At 40.5% G+C, this 24,668-nt stretch overlaps 1 protein-coding gene across 2 annotated transcripts in view; it reads right to left on the bottom strand.

Annotated features, from left to right (window-relative positions):
• thoc2 (THO complex 2) overlaps positions 1-24,668 on the bottom strand; it is a 150,225-nt gene that overhangs the window by 89,330 nt on the left and 36,227 nt on the right. For both annotated transcript variants that reach the window (XR_011593590.1, XM_070882709.1), the window contains exons 7-15: positions 22,799-22,932; positions 21,792-21,958; positions 19,605-19,697; positions 14,031-14,186; positions 12,959-13,131; positions 8,845-9,040; positions 6,785-6,826; positions 3,523-3,653; positions 3,333-3,434 (exon numbers count right to left, since the gene is read on the bottom strand). Coding sequence is in view for 1 of the 2 variants with exons in the window: in XM_070882709.1 (XP_070738810.1) it covers positions 3,333-3,434; positions 3,523-3,653; positions 6,785-6,826; positions 8,845-9,040; positions 12,959-13,131; positions 14,031-14,186; positions 19,605-19,697; positions 21,792-21,958; positions 22,799-22,932 (1,194 nt within the window). In the remaining variant the exon portion in view is untranslated. The remainder of the gene's footprint in view (positions 1-3,332; positions 3,435-3,522; positions 3,654-6,784; positions 6,827-8,844; positions 9,041-12,958; positions 13,132-14,030; positions 14,187-19,604; positions 19,698-21,791; positions 21,959-22,798; positions 22,933-24,668) is intronic.

Below are 24,668 nucleotides of genomic sequence, written 5' to 3'. Positions count from 1 at the left end.
GGGCCACAATTTTAAAGGGCAAAATTCTAAAAGGGACAAAGTGTGTTCAAAAAGACAAGCCTGAAGGCTCTGTGCCTCAATGCGAGGAGTATTCGGAAAAAGGTGAACGAATTAACTGCACAGATAGCAGTTAATGGATATGATGCAATTGGCATCAGAGACATGGCTCCAGGATAACCAAGGCTGGCAACTCAACATCCAGGGGTATTCAGCATTTAGGAAGGATAGACAGAAAGGAAAAGGAAGCGGGGTGGCGTTACTGGTTAGAGGAAATTAATGCAACTGTAAGGAAGGACATTGGCTTGGATAATGTGGAACCAGTATGGGTGGAGCTACGGAATACCAAAGGGCAGAAAACGCTGGTGGGAGTTGTGTACAGACCACCAAACAGTAGTAGTGAGGTTGGGGACAGCATCAAACAAGAAATGGGATGTGTGCCATAAAGGTACAGCAGTTATCATGGGGACTTGAATTTACATATAGATTGGGCTAACCAAACTAATAGCAATGCGGTGGAGGAGGATTTCCTGGCGTGTATTCGGGATGGTTTTCTTGACCAATATGTCGAGGAACCAACTCGAGAGCTGGCCACCCTAGACTGGGTGATGTGTAATGAGAAGGGACTAATTAGCAATCTTGTTGTGCGAGGCCCCTTGGGGAAGAGTGACCATAATATGGTAGAATTCTTTATTAAGATGGAGAGTGACACAGTTAATTCAGAAACTTAAGGAAAGCTAACTTCGATGGCATGAGGCGTGAATTGGCTAGAATAGACTGGCAAATGATACTTAAAGGGTTGACGGTGGATAAGCAATGGCAAACATTTTCGATCACATGGATGAACTTCAACAATTGTACATCCCTGTCCAGAGTACAAATAAAACAGGGAAGGTGGCTCAACTGTGGCTAACAAGGGAAATTAAGGATAGTGTTCGATCCAAGGAAGAGGCATATAAATTGGCCAAAAAAAGCAGCAAACCTGAGGACTGGGAGAAATTTAGAATTCAGCAGAGGATGACAAAGGGTTTGATTTGGAGGGGGAAAATAAGAGTAGGAGAGGAAGCTTGCCGGGAACATAAAAACTCACCGCAAAAGCTTCTATCGATATGTGAAGAGAAAAAGATTAGTGAAGACAAATGTAAGTCCCTTGCAGTCGGACTAGGGTGAATTTATAATGGCGAACAAAGAAATGGCAGACCAATTGAACAAATACTTTGGTTCGGCCTTCACGAAGGAATACACAAATAACCTTCCGGATGTACGAAGGGACAGAGGGTCGAGAAAGGAGGAGAAACTGAAGGATATGCTTTTTAGGCGGAAAATTGTGTTGGGGAAACTGATGGGATTGAAGTCCGATAAATCCCCAGGGCCTGATTGTCTGCATCCCAGAGTACTTAAGGAAGTGGCCGTAGAAATAGTGGATGCATTGGTGATCATTTTCCAACAGTCTATCAACTCGGGATCAGTTCCTATGGACTGGAGGGTAGCGAATGTAACACCACTTTTTAAAAAAGGAGGGAGAGAAAACGGGTAATTATAGACCTGTTAGCCTGACATCAGTAGTGGGGAAAATGTTGGAATCAATTATTATGGATGAAATAGCAGCGCATTTGGAAAGCAGTGACAGGATCGGTCCAAGTCAGCATGGATTTATGATGGGGAAATCATGCTTGACAAATCTTCTGGAATTTTTTGAGGATGTAACTAGTAGAGTGGACAAGGGAGAACCAGTGGATGTGGTGTATTTGGACTTTCAAAAGGCCTTTGATAAGGTCCCACCATAAGAGACTGGTGTGCAAAATTAAAGCACATTGTATTGGGGGTAATGTACTGGCGTGGATAGAGAATTGTTCGGCAGACAGGAAGCAGAGTCGGGATAAACGGGTCCTTTTCGGAATGGGAGGCCGTGACTAATGGAGTGCCGCACGGCTCAGTGCTGGGCCCCCAACTCTTTACAATATACATTAATGATTTGGATGAAGGAATTGAATGTACTATCTCCAAGTTTGCAGATTACACTAAACTGGGTGGCGGTGTGAGCTGTGAGGAGGATGCTAAGAGGTTGCAGGGTGATTTGGACAGGTTAGGTGAGTGGGCAAATGCATGGCAGATGCATTATGTGGATAAATGAGAGGTTATCCACTTTGGAGGCAATAACACGAAGGCAGAATATTATCTGAATGGCGGCAGATTAGGAAAAGGGGAGGTGCAACGAGACCTGGGTGTCATGGTTCATCAGTCATTGAAAGTTGACATGCAGGTACAGCAGGCGGTGAAGGCGGCAATTGGCATGTTGGCCTTCATAGCTAGGGAATTTGAGTATCGGAGCAGGGAGGTCTTACTGCAATTGTACAGGGCCTTGGTGAGGCCTCACCTGGAATATTGTGTTCAGTTTTGGTCTCCTAATCTGAGGAAGGACGTTCTTGCTATTGAGGGAGTGCAGCAAAGGTTCACCAGACTGATTCCAGAGATGGCTGGACTGACATATGAGGAGAGACTGGATCAACTGGGCCTTTATACACTGGAGTTTAGAAGGATGAGAGGGGATCTCATAGAAACATATAAGATTCTGACGGGACGGGACAGCTTAGATGTGGGAAGAATGTTCCCAATGTTGGGGAAGTCCAGAACCAGGGGACACAATCTTAGGATAAGGGGTAGGCCATTTAGGACTGAGATGAGGAGAAACTTCTTCACTCAGAGAGTTGTTAACCTGTGGAATTCCCTGCCGCAGAGTTGTTGTTGATACCAATTCATTGGCTGTATTCAAGAGGGAGTTAGATATGGCCCTTACGGCTAAAGGGATTGAGGGGTATGGAGAGAGAGCAGGAAAGAGATACTGAGGTGAATGATCAGCCATGATCTTAGTGAATGGTGGTGCAGGCTCGAAAGGCTGAATGGCCTACTCCTGCACATATTTTCTATGTTTCTATATTCAAGGCAGCATTCAAGGCAACAAACAAAACACCAATGATATTTTAAAATCAGAAAATACATTTTCATTTTTTTTTTTAAAATGAGGATTCCTCGTTACTCTTCTCAAATGCAGAGGGGAAAATCCAAATATTTTAATCATAGTTTTAATAATCTTATCACAAAGCAATGAAGCAGTGCAGCTCAATCCCTATATTCTGGTAACGAGCATGTTAGATAGAAAAATCCATCTATCATCTGCTTCCATGAAGGGCTTTGCAATAATCCATGGACTTAAAAATGCAAACGTTTTCTCGGGGTTAACTGCTCATCACTAGCATATAATAGAAACAGAAAATTCTGTAATGAGCTTTGCTCCAGCTCATTCATTTATTTGAATATGAAATATAAAATCTTACTTCATAATATACTTAGCTCTGTCAATTGTCTGAGCTTTGACTTTAACTAGCAGAGGATGGCTAGTGTAGGTGTCATTTTTCCATTGTCCATACAAACGATACCTTAAAAACAAAATATTTAAGTGTTAAGCAACCACAAAGTAATTATTCAGGAATAAATCAATATATCTGAATGTTCCAAGATATTCACCTATACTGGTACGGGAATGTTTTCAGCATTCCCCAAAGCTCTTCTGACATACATGCATTGGAATCCATTAAAGTAAGGGAAGGCAGCAACACCTGATCTGCAATACTAAGAAAACAGCTCACGAGTGACTCCTGCAGAGTTAAAGAACAGTTACATGGTTAACTCTCAAAAATAATAGTTTATTTATGATCAAGTTCATGCATTGAACACTTGAACATGTAATATATCCCACATCCAATCTGTTAACTGACATCAAATGGTATTTTCACCAGTGAATCAGCGAAACGAAATATTTGAGCAAGCAGATGTTTTAACGCTTCTAATGTCATAAAACACCACTAAATAATTAAAACAGGAAATCGAAGTCACTCGCATCAGAAAACTTTAATACGAAGTTGAAGTAAAAATTGAAAACAGTGAGATATTTCATGTTGCTCCTTATAAACTGTCTGGACACCTCAGGATCTTTAATTTGAAAAACAGTCTATTCTTCCAATGAGGGAGATGTTATCTAGCAACTCACAATTACCGTATAAAGGTCTTGACAACTAAAATACCCAAGAATGCTACAAGTACACGTGTAATAACATTTTTACATTTTGCAAATTATTCAATGTGTGTTGTAATACACAGCAAAAAATGTTTCACACCGTCAGTGACTGCTTGAGACATATTAGCACACTATCATTTGCCTTTGAAGACCTGCTTAATTTCTAACTCAGCTTAAATGCTTATTCGAAGGATGTAATAAAATGTTATGATTAAAATCAAACTTATTGATAATAACTATTCTGTGCAACATTCTATCATGCATTGTTCTATGCTCTATTTCACAGATAGAGTGCTGGTTGACAGCGAAGCTTTAGCCAAAACATTCAAGTCCAAGTCAGGGAAGGTTATGCTCAAACTACAGTTGAAAGGTTTGTCATCTTGTGTCGATTAAGGTTAAACGAAGGTGATTTATAACTTGAAATTACACTGTGAAGGTTAGCATACAGATTTGCTACATTCATATAAAATGTCTTTATCTGTTACTTCAAGGGGGCATTAACTAGTTGTTTTTTTTTAAAAACAGGTTAATATCTGCATTGGAAAAGCAGACTAAAGAATTTCATCCAAAGTTTATAATATTTTAGTCTCATTCTAACAACTTAATTTTTACCACAACAATGCTAAACTAGTTATAAAAATTCCCTTGTTGATTGCTTTACCCCACTGTCTGGATTTCATAAAACTTAAAAGTATGATTAAAAATGAAGTTTTTGTTTTGACTAATCGAGGCCAACACTCGCTTCTTCCTCCTCTTAGGTGGTCCCTCGAATCGAGGATAACTTGCTTCCACGCCAAAAAGGGATGAGTTCACAGATGTTTCAATGAAAGACCTAATATTCCAAGTCCCGAACTGCATATTGAAGGGTGGAAAATGCCTATGCGTAGATTTTTTTAATTTTTATTTATTTTTTTAAACGTGTGGCGGCCGTTACACACCGGCCACCACACAGGCTTGATAGAACTAGGTCTTGGACCAGTGGCAAGGATTAAACAAGATGACTGGAGACCAGCTCTGTTGCACGGACCCAGTGCGCACACATATCAGTGTGGACTGGCCCGTGCTGCCCTTGGGCCCATGTCTCTTCTGGGCCCCCAACACATCACTCTGCAATCTCTCGCCACTTCTTCGCCCCGACCTCGCCACTCCTGCTGTACGTACCCATGCTCCAATCATCGACATGGGTTATGGTGACGTCCAATCCAGTCGCCCTTTTCACATGCGTTGCCCCCCCAGACCGGCTCGCACTGTACCTTGCAGTGCAACACTCCCAGTGCAGTACTGAGGGAATGCTGCACTGCCAGACATGCCATTTTCCAAATGAGATGTTAAACTGTCTTCTCAGGTGGATGTAAAAGATCCCATGATTTATTCAAAGAGAAAGTGGAATTCTCCCCAGTGTCCTGGCCATTATTTATCCCTCAACCAACATCACGAAAGCAGATCATCAAGTCATTGATCTCACTGCTGTTCATGGGATTTTGTGGTACGCAAATTGGCTGCCATGTTTCCTATATTATAACAGTGACTGCTATTCAGAGGAACTTCATTGGTTTTAAAGCGCTTTGGGACATCCTGAAAGGTGCTATATAAATTCAAGTTTTTTTCCTTTTCTTTGAAATTTTCTCAGCCATCATCAATGCAGTCCAACATTAGCTACAGAAAAAGAACAATTCACCAATTAAGTTTATCATGGTCCCACAAGTGTCAAAAAAAGGATTATGTTGTCGCCTCTGGTCAGCCCACGTCATACTAATAGACCTACCATTTTTTTTATAAACTGCGAGGCTATTGCTATAATTGCTCCACTAATGACAACAATACTTGCTGCAGTATTGTCCTGCTGGGCCAGGCCGCCACGCTGCTCCTTCCGCACCCCGGCCGACTCAGATGGTGCTCGAAGGCTGGGGACAGAGTGCGCGCGGCCCCCGGCCTGCGAGCACCATCAGAGTAGGCCGGGGGGGGGAAGGAAAGAGCAGTGTGGTGTCATACCACTCCAGGAAGCAGCACGTGCTGGAGCAGTAGAGCAACGGCAGCGAAGAGGGCGACTGGATTGGATGCCACCAAGATCCAAATCGATGACTGGAGCGTGGGCAAGTACAGCAGGAGCGGCAAGGTCGGGGCGAAGGAGCGGTGAGAGATTGTAGAGCGACGTGATCGGGACCCAGAAGAGGCGCGAGTCCAGGGTCCAGAAAAGGTGAGGACCCAGGGACAGCATGGGACAGCCCACACTACAATATGTACGCGGACTAGGTCCGTGAAGCAGAGCTGGTCTCCAGTCGTCTTGGTTAATCCTTGCCACCGGACCAAGACCGAGCTCAATCAAGAGCGTGTGGTGGCTGGTGTGCAGCGGCCACCACACGATAAAAGTATCCACATATCGGCATCTTCCACCCTTCAAGATTTAGTTCAGGACCTGGAATATTTGGTCCTTCATTGAAACACCTTGAACTTTAGGCGTGGAAGCAAGTCATCTTCAATTCGAGGGACTGCCTACGATGATGAGTACTGTCCAATATACTGAAGTTAAACAAAAACCCGTTTGAGTGGCAAAGTCTAAAAGTAAAGCATTCTTTGCAAAATACATTGTTCAACTTAATTATTTGGTAAAGAAACTCAGTCAAATTAAAAATATATTGTCTATTTATATATAAAATATATATGTACACACACATACATATATGCAGACACGCATACATAATGGGAACTTACCATTCTTTCCCTCTCATCTGGTTTACCTCCATCTGATGAATGCTGCAAATGCACAAAAAGTGTGTCAACTCTATTATTTAACAAAGAGTTCAAAAAATGATTTGAAAAGTCATGACTACAACAACCCAATTATCAGCTGACTATAGGTCAAGTCAGAAGCATAAAGAGAGTTGCATGCAAATAGCAAATAAAATAGTTTCAAGTTCATTGTTTGAACTAACTTTTCTTTTTAAATAAAAAGTGGACATAAATGTCTGATTTTTTTTCCAAAATCCAAAGTTCTGCACAATCCTCAATATCATTTTGTACTTTATCCCTCAAATTCAAAGTCTGTGTCAGAATATCAACTTTCATTGCCAAGTCCCTAATTAGCAGATTCAAACCACATCTTTCAATTACAAATGCCTTGTGTTGTTTGAAACACCAAAGATAACGACAGGACTTGATACGATGCAAATGCCACATTACCTCCTGCAAATATACCATCTATCAGTAATTTTTTTTTTAAACTGCTTTTTCTTTCCTACTTTGAAGTCAAAAGTGGTAAACATGTAACAACCGATGTATTCATACGCAGCACAAGTTTTTACTGTAAGTTTCATTGTTGCATTGACATCAAATCATCAGTGATGCTAGCACACTAACAGAAAACCAACAACTTCCTCGACATATCCATCATCTCACGAAGATAAATTCATTTATTCGATGTGCCACAAATCAAAGATTTTCTAATTTAAATATTTAAGGCCAGGCTGAATTTTAAATGAAAATGATTAAACTTCATTAATTAAAATAATGCAGCTGAAATCAGCTGGAGGTGTATATCCTCTGATATATCCCAAGACACAGTACTATTACAAAGTAGCTCATGTTTGAGAAGGGTTTGTTTATGGCCCAATAAAAATGAAGACTTGGACCAACACAGACAGAGCTGTATTATCCATTGCCACACATCATTTAAACTACACCACCAACTCCAAAGAATGGGTGTAGTATCTCAAAATAAATCTTTTCAAAAGTTGATATGTTCAGGGGTGAAAATTATAAGCAGCTGCTGGTCTATCTCCAAGCAGAGAAAACATTGTTAGCAGAAAACTCACAACTTCTTTGCTGCACTTATCATTTAACATGTGGCAAAAAATATTGAATAAACTTAAGGATTCACCCAAAATTGTTTTACAAGTAGACTACATTTGCATATGCTTCAATCCTTCACACACATTTTATGCTTAAACAAGTTGAAGTGCAATTTATCTTGCACACCGAATGTACAACTGAATTAAATCTGCAAATAGCTGAATGTTGCAATGCACACGTCACTCACTTAAATATGTGTTGTTAATTCAAACAATTTATTGTTGTTTCGTGTTTAATAGGGTAAGATTAAACAGAACTGATATTTGAGTAGCATTGCAGTGATAAAACTATTTGTTTCGTGTCATGATATGTGAGCTCAAAAGTTAGAAAACCAGCCAGGAAGATAATAGTTGCTGTTGGCCTGATGGTAGTCTTAAGGTTCAGTATATTTCAAATATCTATGCTTCATATTTCACACACAAGGCATTGTTGCACCATTTACTGATGTGCTGCAATGGTCTCGATATGATCTTTCATTCCCACCTTGCTTTATAAATACCTCTGTCTCAATCCTCAAAATGTTATTTCTAAGTATTCCACATATACCCCCCCACTCCCCACCAAATTTTACACAAAAGTCACATTCATGGTTTGCTTGTCAATTACTGGACGTTTTCCTTTTATTTAGAGCAGCTTATGTGTACGTGTGCACATTCTTATCACCCCCAATTTAATAAACTCACTCAACCTTGCACCACTTAGCTTTGCATTTTTTTTTTTAAATGATCACAAAAATACTTCAATGTTCTGACATGAGAAAAATGATCAAAAATTAACAATGTCTGGTCAAACTGCAAAAAAGGCCTCCTCTCAATTTATGGAGTAAAAAAGCAGATTGAAACTACAGCATTTCAAAAGGATTTTAGAACAATGACAGAGACAGCATGCCAGCCGCCTAGAATTTGTATGTAGCTAACACCAACCTCTTTCATAAATGCCTTTCCTATACGAACCACTTTCGCAAACAAGATGGGGTCATGCCATAGATGAGGACCAAGGTAGCACAGCATACTGAAGACTTCTTTTTTCAAGTCTTCAAATGTTTCGATTGGTTTTGGAGCCATTTCATTTCTAAGCGATAGAATTACTGCTCCCTTGGCACCTTTTGGTACACCAACTCTGCAAATAAAATTTGAAGGATTTTTTACAAATAGAAGCCAAAGTTGATCAGAAAAGGTCATAACAGATAAAATGTTTGACATTAACAAAATCTACAAAAAAGGTAGAAACACTTTATGAACTTGTGCAAATATCAGGCTGCAGCTGATGCCAATTATATTTTTGAATGTGTTCAGTGAATAATACTATTTGATTTATTCAAGTTTCATTTAAAGAATTCTTGTTGAAGCAGAGTCCATAAATTCCATAAAAGAAATTTAGTTGCTTGAAATAGAGGAATACTAAAAGATAAAAGTGGAGCGAACCGGATAATGGCATTTGATTCGTGGCTTATGAGAGTCATACAATTAAGAAGCAATACAATTACCATAACTGATTCCTTGATCTTCATGCATAATGTTAATTTTTCTCCAATATTTCAGAAATTACTTGCAAAATTGTCATTTTTTAAAATGTTCTCCATTCAGAAAAAACAGATTGTCATATCTGTTAATCAGAAATCTGACAATGATTTAATTCTCAAAATGCACTCACCAGTAAAGGTCAAGATTTCAACAAAATATTTTATTATGTACTAACCAGTTTAGAGAGGACATTTCCCTGTGTCAAAATTCACATTAAGTTTTTACAGCCCGTTTTGATTTTGAAGATTTTTTTAATCCTCTAAACTTCAGTGTTATTTTTTCCCCTTCCTATTTCCCCCAGAAATCTCACCGTAATTGGTTCAACTCCAATGGTTACACGGAGATGGCGTATAGCCAGTAGTTACATGTTTTTCTGAACATTATTTTCCAAGCGAAGCGCTCCAAATAAATTAGTTTTATCAAGGGCTGTAGCACAGGGAAGATTTTAATGAAGACTTGTACCTTGCTGTGCTAATGCTTGGATGTTAATTGAGGATTTTCCATCCAGGTTTAATTAGTATTCGAAGACAGCTTTTGGCCATCTGCTGTATTTCCTAGCAACACTGAGGTTATCATTGACATAAATATAATACATTGCGCCTGTGGATACGAAAGGCTTATGAAAGTCCAATAAATTATTTGCAGTCATCTCTAAAAAGTTATTAAAATTTATTGTTTTTCAAATCTAATGTTTATTTTACTACCACAAAGTTTGCCTGCATTTACTGACTACTGTTAAAAGTAAATATGTATTTTGCATGGCTTTGCTTATGCCGAGTCGGAAAATACGCCACAACCATAGGTGTGTTGTACCATGCAACATACATCAGAGCAAGTCAGAAATCTGTGGAACTTGGTCTGATGAAAGAACATCTCATGGGTCTGTGATGGGGAGGAGAGGGAGGGGTGAAATAAAATGAAGGTGCCCAAGGCTGCAGGTCCAATGATGGGCTCATTTATTTACCCACCAACTCAAGACAGGCATACCGAGGGAATAAAAGCAATCATTTGCAGCAATATTTATTGAAACTTCATGTTTATTATTTCATTAACAGTCAGATGCCATTTGGGCTGCTCTCATGCAGCACCCTAATATGGGCAGCCTAAAATTATTTAAATGATATATTATTTTCATTATGAAATTTAGGTTGGAACAACATTATCAACCACAACTTGCATTTATATGGAGATGTTCATGTATTTCCGAGCAATATTACAAAAATATAATACTTTGTGCCTTTGGATAAGAGAGGCTTATGATTTTCATGTAGAAAAACATTTCAAGGTGGTTCAGAAAAGCATAATCAGATAAAAATGGCCAAACCAAACAAAAGGCCATCAGAAAAAAGGAACAAAATCTTGGTCAAAGAAGTGGAGTTTAAGGAGGGTCTTAAAAGGAGAGTGAGGCAGAGAGGTTTAGGAAAGAAATTCCAGAGTGTAGGGCCTAGAGAGCTAAACACACGATTGACAATGGTACAGCAAGAGGAGGGGAAATACACAAGAGGTCAGAATTCTCAGTGGGCTGCAGGAAGTTTCAGACAGAGGGATGGGCGAGGCCATAAAGGGAATGAAACACAAGAATGGTGATTTTAAATTTGAAGAACTGCGAGCCAAGATAGATCAGCAAGAACAGGTGTGATGGGTCTGCCGGACTTGGTAGGTGGGTGATAGGTTTTGGTTCGCAGAATTTTGAACGAGCTGAACTTTGAGGTATATGGCAGACAGGAAGCCAGTAAAGAGAGCATTAGAACGATCGAGTTTGGAGGCGATATCCACATGAATGAGGATTTCAGCAGCAGAGTTAGAGGCAGGTAATATTAGAGGTGGATGTACGTCGTCTTTGTGACAGAGGATACGGGGTTTGAAGCTCAGCTTGGGGTCAGACATGACTCCAAGATTGTGAACAATCTAGTTCAACCCAAGAGTGACCACAGAAAGGGATGGAATCAGTGGCAACGGTATGGAATGTGTGATGGGGCTTAAGATAATGGCTTTGGTCTTCCAAATATTAACTGGAGAGAACTGATCATCCAATACTGGATGTCACACAAGGAATATGGCAACAGAGGCAATGGAGGGGTCGACAGGGGTGGTGGAGATGGAGAACTACACATCACCAGCATACATATGGAGGTTGACCCTATGCCTTCAGATGATCTCACCAAGAGTAGCATATAGAACAAGGAGGGGCCCAATGGGACTCCAGAAATAACAGTGCAGAGGAGGGAAGAGAAGCCATTGCTGGAGATGCTCGGACTACAATTGGATAATCAAGAGTAGAACCCAGTGAGATCACTCCACTCCACAACGAAGAGGAGGCACTGGAGGAGAATGTTATGGTCGACCATTTGAAAAGCTGTCGGGAAATCTGGGAGGACAAGGACTGAATGTGTCACAGGTCACAACCACAGGATAATTTGAGATTCTAATTTGGGCTGCTTCCATGCTGTGGCAGGGCAGAAACATGATTGGATAGATTTAAACATGTAATTACAGGCAAGAATTGGGAGGCAACAACACATTCAAGGAGTTAGAAGAAGAAAAAAAGGTTGGAGATGAGGTCAAAGGAGTAGACGGCGGTTTTTTTGAGGGCAGTGACGACAATGGTTTGAAAAGGGAGACAGACAGTACTCGAGGAGAGGAAATCATTTACAATTACAGCTATCCTGGGGGGCAGTAAAAGAATTTGAGTGCTCAGCAGTTTAGTGGGAATGGGGCCAAGGTGGAAGGAGCTGGATCTAATGGACAAGATGAGCTTGAAAGCTGCATGAGGAGAGATCGCACAGAGAAAGACAGGGCTGGGGCAGGATCAAGCCACAATTAATAATTTATTGATCAACACATTACTGCTAAAAGAATGCCGAGAGGTTTGACAAACTTAAGTTGCTGACTCGAGCCAAGACCAACAAAGGGAACCAGTAACATTACCAATTAGCCAATAAAAGTACACTATCAAAATGGAAGGCTAAAAGTAGTGTTTCTCTGTCAGATGGATATGACAGACGTGATGGACAAAATGGTCAGATATTGGCTGCATTTGTTGCAACAGGCAGAGAGGTTACAGCATCGCGTATACCTATTTCACAGGTCTTTAAATGTATAAATATTATTGCTTTTACTAGACAAAGAATTTCCCATGCTGTGCTTCAGATAGCAAGATTCTTGTCAGATAGCAAGATCTGGGCTTTAGCGCAAGCACAATGCAGACCTAAACGTGGAACTTGCGCAGCCCTTGCAGGTGCATGCGCACTTCCTGCATGTCCACAAGGGCCGCAAGTTACAACCCCATGTCTCGTCTCACACATGAAGAACGCTCACTTGGGAAAGTTGTCAGAGGGCTGACAGCACTTGTGGATTTGTACCCAAGCATTACTCAGCACTTTCACCACAGCAGAAAATTACAGGAATTTTTTTGACAAAACAGTATTAACTTCTTAAAAAAGCTCATTAAGCCACAGAAAGTAAATTAAACTCGAGCACTTTGCTCTTAATGAGAAATATAAAATATCCTTACCTTCTATACAAGGGTTCTGTGATGACATGAATCAACTGGCAGAGTGCAAGTGCTATAGATTTGTGTGAGGTGGCATAGAAAGGCGGTATCTGATCCATGATACACTGTGCATGATACCAATCACCAATCTTCAGCAGAGCTTCTAATAATCCAAGCTTCTGATTGTCAGGAGGCTGAAATGTCCAATTCAATTCAATGTAAAACACACGGAAAAGACATGAACTGACCAAACCACAATTACTGTCAACCTCTAGTTTTGCTTCTCAAATGAGAAAAAAAACTTGCTAACTAAAGTTATGAAGGCTTTCAAGTGGAGCAAACTAAGGAGTCCACTGTTCCATCTACTGCATACTATTTACAAATCTTACATGATACTTGAAGTAAAATAATTTTAAGACAAGGCACATGGTTCGTGCACATTGAAGCACTAATGTAGAGCATGTCAGAGGTAAGGGACACTAGCTCAAGCTTTGTTCCATCAAACTCCTGATTGCAATTATCCAGCATGTTGAGGTGCCAAGTATTGCACAACGGTGTGCGAGGAGGGAAAAATGAGACAGGGCTCCTCATCAGGCCACTATCATTTACTGAGAGAAACATTGGTCATCCTGGTCAGTGCTGCGTTAACTGATCTTACACTTATTTCCATCATATCCTGAGTTAATTCTCAATCAAAAATGCTGCACACAAAATTAACTTGATCATGCTGTGCAACACTCAGTAACAGGTTGTTGGGTCAGTGAAATCACCGTTTGAATCAATGTGATTAATAGTTAGTGCACTTTCCTGAAATCTTAATTTAATTCAGGTTATCAAATATTCATTAAGTACTCAACAGTGAACATCCTTGAAAGGTAAATGATGCAGTTTTAAAATGCATGAACTCTTATCACACCATTTTTTAGTGATCAAACTATCCCTTCAAACCAAATTTTGGAGCCATGCTATGAGCGAATACTTTACACAATATCCATTTCCATTGACAAAATCAAGAGAGATTTATATACTTGGTCAGATAACGAGTGGACAACCAATTCCCTAAATATATAGTTAACTTATAATAACAAGTCACTTTTTCATTCTTTTCTTCTTCTTTCTCTTTTTCCTTCTCTTTTTCATCTGGCTTGTCTGCAGAGAGCACTACCAAAGTAAGCTTTCGTGCAATTTGCTTCGCTTCAACTATTTCACGTTTATGATGTTCTAGAATGTTGGCATCCAACGGAAGAAGCTGGAAGAAAAAAAAAGTTACAAATGATGTTTACCAATTAGAGATGGTAGGCTGTATTGCTTTCAATGGCAGCAGACCAAATAAGCATCAGTTGTACCATCAAGCCATATAGGTTAGAAGGTCCGAGCTGAATTGCACGTCTGCGCGTAATTAGCTGATCTCAGTCGTGCAAGCAGTTGGTGTACTACAAATGGCCTTCAGCACCCCGCTCTAATTAAGAGGAGAAAAATTAGCTTGTGCTTCTGTTCATAATTCAGTGAAACCTGCAGAAAGCACAAGTGTGAATGATGAGTGAGGGGTGGGATCCGAATCAGCAATGCCTTTTACAGTAACATCGTTTTCCAACACTGGTTCTCGCATGAAGAATAGTCAGTTGGACAAGGTATCAAGGTGCCAGCAGCTGTCCAGCCATAACTCAACAAGTCAGTGTTGACTCAAAAGGCAGTTAAAAAATTGTGAAAAAATTTTTAATTTCAAAAAGGTACAATGGCTTCATAAAATAAACATGTGAATACAAAGTCCTGAGAATACAATAGAAAAGCATATAACATTTTAACGATGGAAAATTTTCACTTTTTCCCTTCTAATTTCGTGCCTTCTTTATTTTCACCAGATTACTTTTGGCACCAAGAAAACAAGTGGTCTTCTAAAAGACTAAAAGGAAAAAGCTGGCCTTGTTAGAAACAGACTACTATTAATGATAACAAATGCACCATCAAAACTTGCCACCATACTAATCCAATGATTCCAACAGCCAATAGAACTCAAAAGGCCACCAAATGACAAAGATCTGGAAAGCTGCTTCTTTGCTGTTTCAGTCCATTCCCAGATCTTGATCATCAATCTATAATCAAAAACCTTGGAAACCATTCGGTTTATTCTTTCACTGAATAGAATAAAAATGCTTCACCTTATGGTTGATTTTTAATTTCCGCTTAATCACTCCATGTCCAACTTCACTCAAGATTATTCCTCCTCCTTCCACTGATATTTAATTCAATTCTCAGCCAATCTCAATCCAGTCTCGAGATTTCCTGAACTTGTCATTTTCCTGCACAATTGAGTTTCCCTCCGATTTATCCCTATGCTGTACTCCACTGCTTTTGATCGCCCAACACCCACTTACATGCCAGACAATACAGTGAGTGCAACACCATACAGCGAGTGCATCAGATTGCTTCAACCACCTCTACCACAGCACACTACTCAAAAAGCTTCCAATTACATAAGCTGGCTACAAAAATCATATTTTCACATTTCAGTGTAATATAATTCTAAGAACTTCTACAGACCATACATATTTGAAGTTTTGTCACTTACATGTTCTGCAGTAAAGTTCAATCAATTTCTAAATAGATCACATTAGGATCAAAAACATATCTTCTTCATCAAAAGCAAAAAGATAAATGACAGAATAACTTGTGTAATGAAAAGATGGATAGACCAGTCCAGAGTTAACAGTCCAATACCAAGAAATTGGATTAGAATGACCCATCTCAATTCGATCATGTTCACACTACTGCAAATAGCTTCACATGTGCATATTATTTATCGAATTGCACTAACTACTGCACTGTACTAAATATTAAGGCTTTATTAAATCTGAAGACATTCAAGACACTAAAATCAAGTTCAAAGGACTAATTTTTCTCAATAGCAACATTTCAAATTGGATATATAAACAAGCAGCATAACTGCCAGCACAACTAAAATTGCTTGGTAAATATATATGTTGTGCACCAACATAAAAGCTACATCTCAGTTTTGGTGAAAAATTCACAAGCAAAAAATCTAAAAACTTCATTGGCTTCAACGAATCTTCAGTATAAAATCTCACTGGTCGAAGAGATCTCAATACTGATTTCTGCAGACAAGCCGTTCAAAAAAAAGAGTTCCCCCTTCTGGAATGATGCAACAGGTTAAATCCATGGCGAATGCAGCAAAAATTAAAAAAAAAGGAAAGAAAAGTTTTGTCTGCCTGACAAAATGCTTATGAAAATATTTTACCCTGTGCAAAACTTGCCATATGCCATTATTTTAAAAACTGTAGATCTAAGGTATTCCGTATACTGTACTATTCTTTACAAAATATTTCTATCATTTCATAAGAAACCTCAAAGGCAGTTTCTGTAACCTCACTTCTTGGGCCCAAGTTTCCACATGATTCGCGCCTGATTTTTAGGAGCAACTGGTGGAGAACGGACTATTTTAGAAATCGCAATTCTCCACATTTTTTTTTCTGCAGTTCTAGTCAGGTAGAACAGTTCTAGTTTCGAACAGAATTTTTTCTTCAAAAGGGGCGTGTCCGGCCACTGACGCCTGATTTGAAAGTTTCCACAGTGAAAATGTACTCCAAACTAAAGTAGAATGGAGCCAGTGAAGATTTTTGTAGAACTGAAAAAACTTGTTCTACACATTAAAAAATCAGGCGCAGGTTACAAATTAGGCGTCCAGAATGAGGTGGGGGGGAGGGGGGGGGGAAGGGAACTCATTAAATTCTATAATAAATCCTTATTTATACTTCTACAAATATTATACAAATAAATCCAACCTGAATAAACATTTATAAGCCAAGAAAAGATTAAATAAACCATCTTCCTACCTGTGTGAAAGTGCTTCAGCCAGGGAGAATTCTGCAGCCGTTCGTGCCGCTGAGCGGGAGGGGGAGAGAGAGAGAGAGAGAGGGGAGGGAGGGAGAGAGGAGAGGGAGGGGGAGAGAGGAGAGGGAGAGAGAGGAGGGGAGGGGGAGAGGGAGGGGAGGGGGAGAGGGAGAGGGAGAGGGAGGGGGTCGGGGAACAGGAGCGCGGGTCGGGGGGGGGGGGGGGGGAGCGGGCCTCGGGTCGGGTCGGGGGAGGGGGGAGCGGGTCTCGGGTCGGGGCGGGGGAGCGGGTCTCGGAGCGGGCCTCGGGTCGGGGCGGAGAGCGGGCCTCAGGTCGGGGCGGGGGGGGGGGGGGGGAGCGGGCCTCGGGTCGGGGCGGGGGGGGGGAGCGGGTGTCGGGTCGGGTCTGGTCGGCGGGTCTTGTCGGGGGCGGGGAGCAGGAGCTGGCCGTGGGAGGAGCCTCATTCACGCAGCCCCAGTGAGGCCATTCAGCCAGGGCTAGGGGCTGCGTGCTTCGGGCCCCTCCCACACAGTTCGGCGCCTGGAGCTACTGCACTTGCGTGCCGACTGTAGCGCGCATGTGCAGAGGTCCCCCCACAGCTCGTGCTGGCTGCGCCGAGTGCCACAGGACCTGTAAGTAGGTGGAGAATACCGAGGATTTTTTTAGGCGCCGTTTTAGGCGCGAAAAACGGCCGCCCAGCTCGGAGGGGCGCCCGTTTTTTTTCTTGTGGAAACTTGGGCCCCTTGAGTGTAGTTTAGGCTCCTCCATGGCTCAAGTGAACTTTTCCTGAATCACAGATCAGGAAGATCACAATTGCAATCCATCAAATTAGCCGATAGCTGGAATGGTAATTGGTGGGGTGGGGAGGGCAGTGTGGAGAACAACAACTGGCCTCAGCATCACTCAGTTAGGAAAGAGTTATTTGATCAGGATTCCTGTACCTAATCAAATTCCAGTGGGTTCTGCTGAAGGTGTTTGTGGAAGCAGATATGATGGAAGGACTGGGCTCGGCTGTGAAGTCAGACAGTTAAATATCCTGTCTAGATGCATGGCGCAAGTCACACATAAATAGTCACTTTGGTAAAGTATCACAGAGAGCACTCAGGAACCATTCCCCAAGAACAGCTAACACCTTCAGTGGACAAATGCACAATTGCCAATGGAAATTTTACTCGTCACCCTGAACATCCAAGCTACATCAAAGTGAGATGCTCATTTGCCACAGAAATTCCAGATATTGAACTGGAATGGTTTACTGATCTGTCCCATTAAAAGACAAATGTCACCACTGAAGCTCACTGCCTGCGACAGTGCTATTAAAACTCAGACAGGAATAAACAGAAAGCAATGATGTGAATAGTTTGGTTTACAATTGAAGGTCACACAACTAGAGCATGGATGATTTATACGGAGAGTACAGATCTATATTTAATTTAACGTGACATACTCAATTTACATTACAGTCCTCATAGACAACACATTCAGTTTTATCCAGGATCGTCAGAACTGAATGCAGTTCCCCCAAAAGCCTTATATTTAACACTCCCCAAATTCAAACCTTGTGCCAGGTGCTGCTAAATCATCAGCCTGCTACAAAGCATTTTCATTGCTAGAAATAGCCAAGAAATTCAGTTCCAATTTTCTTTTACTTATCCAATATGAATTGCCTGCTTTTTTGTGCCAAATCTATAAATAAAAGGTACAATCTTTCTTTAAAGATGCATGGAGTTTCCAGCGACTCTCAACCACTGCATAATATTTAGATGTAAAATAATAACCAAGTATTAGGATGTGATAGAGAACTCCCTTTGCTCAAAGACCGTGGGAACACCATCACTTTGAAGTTCCCATCCATCTGGACTTGGAGATAAATTGCCAATTCTTCAGTGTTGGTGGGTCTCCCAAACAGTTCAATCAAGATGTCTCACATGTAAAAACTCAGCATCATGTTTAAGAGTAAATTCTGAAGTGAATGGGAGTGAAATAAACAGTATTATGATTGATAAATGGAAAGCGTTGGATCAGTGAGTTAGGCTAAAGGAAATTTAAGTGCCAGGGCTGACAGGAAGCATTCCAGGATCCTGAGGGTGGAATTGCCAAGGCTCCAGAATGATGGCCTTGAAATTTTTATGCATCTAATAATCGCTATCTTCAAAAGGAAGCTATAAAACACGAGAGGAAAAAGGAATAGAAGGGTATGCTGATAGGGTGAGATCAAGTCGGGTGGGTGGAAGCTCGTGTGGAGCATAAACATCGGCACAAACCAGTTGGGCCGAATGACATATTTCTGTGCTGTTCATTCTATGTAGCACTGTTAAAAAATTCCCTACCAAACACAATTGTGTGATCGCCATCAACACAAAGGACTGCAGCTGTTAAAGAAGGGTCATCATAATTGATTTTGAGCCTGCCCAGGAATTCCTTGCAAGTGATGTCTGTCATGAAGTTGGATTATAGAACGTCCTATGATGATGCTACTAGCATCTTCTACGGTACAATCTTACAGAAAATCATGAATCAATTATATTTTGATCAACGGCAACTTCAATCCCAGTTGAATCCTTAATGGATCTTAATTTTGCATTGATAACCATCTTGCTGTTACAAGACTGGAACAATTACTTACGGTTCTGTTTGGAACACCAATACATCATGTTTAGACTGACCCACATTGCGCAACTGAGCACTATTTTTTGCAGCTCAAGCGCCAACAGGAATTCTTGATCACCAATCTGGTATAAGTAATACTGTACCCGAATTTTGATTTTAGAAAATTGATAAACTCACGACACACAATCTCAATAATTAGTTCACTTACATGCACGTAAAGATCATCAAGCTCTATCAAGTTGTGTTGTAATAGTATCGCAGCTACCCGATAAAGTGAAGATGGCGTCTCTCCATTTGGTTCCTTAAAAACATTTTTTAAATACACTCGATTAAGCAGCAAAAACTTAATTTGTTCACAGTATTTTAATTCTTCATTCAGCCGTACAGTGTTTTGCTAATATTTTCTTCTTTCCATTAATAAACCATCAAATCCAGCAAAAAATTTAAAACCACATACAACCATCACCATTTATTTTAAATGTGCAATAGAATTAACACATTTATTCAACTTGGTTTTAAACAAAATTTCCATAATTTAAAAGAGCCAACACCAATTTAAGGGCTCAATTTTCCCCAGTGATGTGCGCCATTTTTTTGGAGCAGGCTGCTTTTTTTGGCCCAAGTTAAAAAACCACAGTTTCCCCAATCAATTTGCACTCAGTTCGTTACGATTTTTTTAGGTACGCTTTTTTTTCAGCCAAAGGGGGCGTAACCTGCTACCCGCGCCAATTCTGGCCATTATGGCAAGTTTGGGCAGCTGAGAGTTTCTCCAGTGCTGCTTAGGCCAGCGTATGTGGCCTCTGCAGAAAAACCTTCTGGAGCGTTGAAGAAATCAGCACAGGTAAGTGCAGCAGATACCCGGACAGCAGCAGCAGGAAAGGCAAGAGAGTTGGGGGGAGGGAGATGGGGTGGGGGAGGAAGCTTTTCGGGTATAGTTAGGTGCGGGGACTGGGAGGGAGGAGGCCATTCGGCCTGAGATAGGGATAGGGGAGCTGATCGGGAGGCCACTCGGCCTGGGCTAGGGAACGGATCGGTAAGGCACTCGGGGGCCAGGGTCGGGTGGGGCTAGGGGACCGGCAAAGTACTTGAGGCTAGGAGGGGGTGGGCGAGTGGGAGCTGGAGCGGCACCGGCAAGGGGCTCAGGACAGGCTAGGCAAGCAGACCGGCAAGCCCTTCAGCCAGGGCTAGGGTAGCGGGACTGGCTTTAATAATTGGAGGCAAGTTGCTGCAATATATTTTTGTGTGTTTTTAAGTTGATGCAATGTGTTTGAATGTGTTTTAAATTGATGCAATGTATTTTACTGTGTTGGAAGCGGGCTGTATGTTTCATTTTGCAGTCTCAGCTCACATTGTGTGTTCCTGGTTACCATGGCAACCTGATCTTTTTGGCGCAGATCAAGGCTCCACCCCAAAAGTAAAGGACAGGTTAGGCCCCGCCAAAATGAAGAAATCCAACAGGGAAACTTAGAACATTTTTTTTTTGCCGTACTTGGGGGCCCCCCAAAAATGGGTGTAACTCTTCAAGTATGCCAAAAAACTAGTTTTGGGGAAAATTGAGCACTATGTCTTAAGACCACAAAAATTGTAAACTGCTATATCATATTCATGTAGAAAATTGCAGATGACTATTTTTGCTTCAGTTCATTTTTCTTGACAGGCACAAGATTAATAAATATAAAGGAAAAGTAGTTGTAAACCAGGGAGTATCATGTGTTGTCATTACATTTATGGTGTCAATAGCGGGAGTGAGACTTTTGAAGTTCATGTACTTGTTTTTAAAAACAAACTAATTTAACAGATGAACAGCAAAATTGCATTAATACTTCTAGCACCATTGCCAAATTAAGCCAGATAACTGCTTCAACGAATGACACCATTAAATATTAAATTCTAAGTGAGATTATAGTTGTCGCAAAAAGAAAACAATCTACAAAAGCCACAAAAAAAAAGTGATATAATGTAAAAAAAAAATTCAGAAATATATTCTACAACCTTTTAACTAGACAACTTTATATCGTTGAATGCAGGTACTTACCTCAGTTTTGAGAGGCTGTCTTCTCAACACCTTTTCCCACAGTCTAGAACTAAAAGGCATCAGCTGAGCAGTTCTACAGTGCAGGAGGGAGGCGAGAGAATATACTATCAAAACAGATAAGTACCTCCAGTCAACATCAATCAACTCTTTTTAAAAAATTAATTGGTTAGAAAATACAAAATAAACCACACAAGTTCAACTCTGAAATGTTCAGACACAGCTTACCATGGGTATAGAGTTAATCACTATTCAATGCCATTGCTTGCGAGCCATCGATTAACACACTACATGCCACCATTACAAAACATGTAAGTAAATCAACGAAAACACTTTTAAAAAAGTGCCATATTTATACAGTACCTGATAAAATTTAAATTTGAAGCCCAAGATATGACAAAGAGTTTGCAGTTCGCACATGCACATGTAGGACTCTATCAAAGGTACAAAAAAGTCATCGTGTTCTGGCCTACATTCATAAACTTCTAAGATAATATCCAAAACTCGATTTGGATCCAGATTAAAGCAACCTTCAGAAACAGAATAAATCTCATTAGTTCAGTAAAAGCCTCATATTGTTGTATTCAAACATCATTTTTTTTTACTTTCAAATGAATATGCTGATAATCTGGACAGTTTCAGTTTCTCAGAAAAAGGAACTTCGAGAATATAAGTACAATTACAAAGCTGAAACTAAAGCAAATCAACAGGAACAGATTCTAGCATTAACAAGTGACTTCACTTTTCTTGCAATTAGATGGCCAGGCCATTTGCAGGGCTAGAACTATTTTAAGTTCAGCAAAAATCTAGGCCTCAATAAGAATGCCATTACTATTGAATCATCATTTATAGTTGTAAAATAAGAGCTACAATGACATCATAATTCAAATGACAATAGTAGGTCTTATTAATTAAAAAATTAGGTTAGAAACAAAACAAAACAAACAATTCTCTGATACATTATGTAATGGATCCTTCATTGTCCGTTTTTGTAGCGGGGACCTATGGTGGATAATGAACGTTATCAAAAAACCCAAAACTTTTGGTCTTAAATGCATGATACATCAATACCCTCGACACGGGAACATAAGACAGGTGCAATCCATATAGCAAAATAATTATTTTCTGTATATGCAAGCAATGTGCCCTCAATTTTTCATGCGTGCGGTATTTATAAATTTTCTGTGCAGCCACGCACTGTATCTTGCAGGGCAGCTTGCGAGTGGTCTGCATGGTACCTTCCCGATTGCTGCGCGCCACGCCACACACGTGCGCAGTTTAGAGGAAACATTGTATGCAAGAATGCCATTAATTCAAGAACATAGTCAGTGATCTATTTCTGTGGAGTATTTTAAGTTGCACTATATTACCTATAAGTGATTTGATGTTTTCTAGTATTAGGTCACTTGTGAGGTTTCCGGATAAATCTTGGCCCAGCTCAGTAAAAAGCTTTCCATAACCTTCATTTTCTTCTCGTAACAAATTAAACTTCTGTTGCTTATAACTAAGAATGAAAGAGTGTATGAATAAATTACTGTAATATTCCATACATGTTGTCACATACTTGCATTTCTCCTTAACCTTCAGTTCTGCTGAGACACATGCACACACAAATCCCGACCTAGTTGCGTGCCAGTGGTGTACTCATTAATCTCAGCAACCAGTTGATGAATGATACACAGTAACAACCAGAATGACCGAGCTTTTTTCCTCTCCTATGCTACAGGAAAACGTTTTAGCTTCACCCAGTATGTCCCAACAGTCAACTGAAATCAAGAACACAGCATGCGGGGCGCAGAGGACATACATCAGTTGTACAAACTGACGCACTGCGCCAGAGTGCTTCAAGTCATATGTTAATATAAATATTAACTACCTGTATCAATGCCAAACAAACAAAAGTTGAAACGGTTAAGCAAATATTGATGTTCTTCCTTACGTGATTCCCAGGATGGCAGGACTGACATGTGAAGAAAGACTGGATGAACTCAGCTTATATTCACTGGAATTTAGAAGAATGAGAGGGGATCTCATAGAAACACACAAAATTCTGACGGGATTGGACAGGTTAGATGCAGGAAGAATGTTCCCGATGTTGGGGAAGTCCAGAACCAGGGGTCAAAGTCTAAGGATAAGGGGTAAGCCAGTTAGGACCGAGATGAGGAGAAACTTCTTCACTCAGAGAATTGTGAACCTGTGGAATTCTCTTCCACAGACAGTTGTTGAGGCCAGTTTGTTAGATATATTCAAAAGGGAGTTAGATGTGGCCCTTACAGCTAAATGGATCAAGGGGTATGGAGAGAAAGCAGGAATGGGGTACTGAAGTGCAAGATCAGCCATGATCATATTGAATGATGGTGCAGGCTCAAAGGGTTGAATGGCCTACTCCTGCACCTATTTTCTATGTTTCGATGTGATAGTTAAGGATGCAGTTTTAAACATGTAATCATCAATGAAGTTAACAAACCTATCATAGATTCTTGGACAACCCAAAAATTGAGGCAATTCAATATCTTAGAGTTATACTTGTTATGCAAGCTTTTTCCTCCATCAACTCCTGTCAGGAGACAGTACCGTGGATGCCAATTGCTCTCAGTAACCTGTAACTAAAAGGCCTCATATCTGAGCCCAGAATGAAGGTAGGCAGGCTATCTAACCTCGCCCATCTTCACTCAATATACATTTTGTATACAAACATAATGTAGCCACATCTTTTATGTGATTGCAGACTCGGGTGCCTGTGTTAAGATTTTTGTTACACATTCTTCTAAAACGATCGATATTTGCCATTATACTTACCTACAAGGACTTCCAACGTTGCGTGGTACTCCTCCCCCTGCAAGGTTTGTCTCCTAGCTCTATTTCTGTACGTAGTGCAAGTTAAGTTATTTTAACTAAATTTTATTTAGACTTTGCTCGTTTAGATTTTTATTCGACTTACTGTGTTTTATTTCAACTGTCTCCACAAGCTTCAGACTATTCACTGATTAAATGTTGGGCCTTCCTGCCCTGTGTCACACCCCTCGCAATCCTCAAACGACATCCTTCTTATTTACTGGTACTCGTAAACTGACCATTTTCCCCCCCAAAGTGTTTACAGCATTACAAATAGAATGTTAAGATTCTACTTGTAGCACAATAAGCACTAAAAAAAAATTGCCATTTGGCTGTACTGGCAAATTATCAAATAAGTTGTTTGCTGAGGAATCATGGGGTGCAATGCAAGACTCTGTGGCTGGG

This window comes from Pristiophorus japonicus, chromosome 6 (genome assembly GCF_044704955.1).
Source record: "Pristiophorus japonicus isolate sPriJap1 chromosome 6, sPriJap1.hap1, whole genome shotgun sequence".
Lineage (NCBI taxonomy): Eukaryota > Metazoa > Chordata > Chondrichthyes > Pristiophoridae > Pristiophorus > Pristiophorus japonicus.
This window is presented reverse-complemented; position numbering and strand designations above follow the sequence as displayed.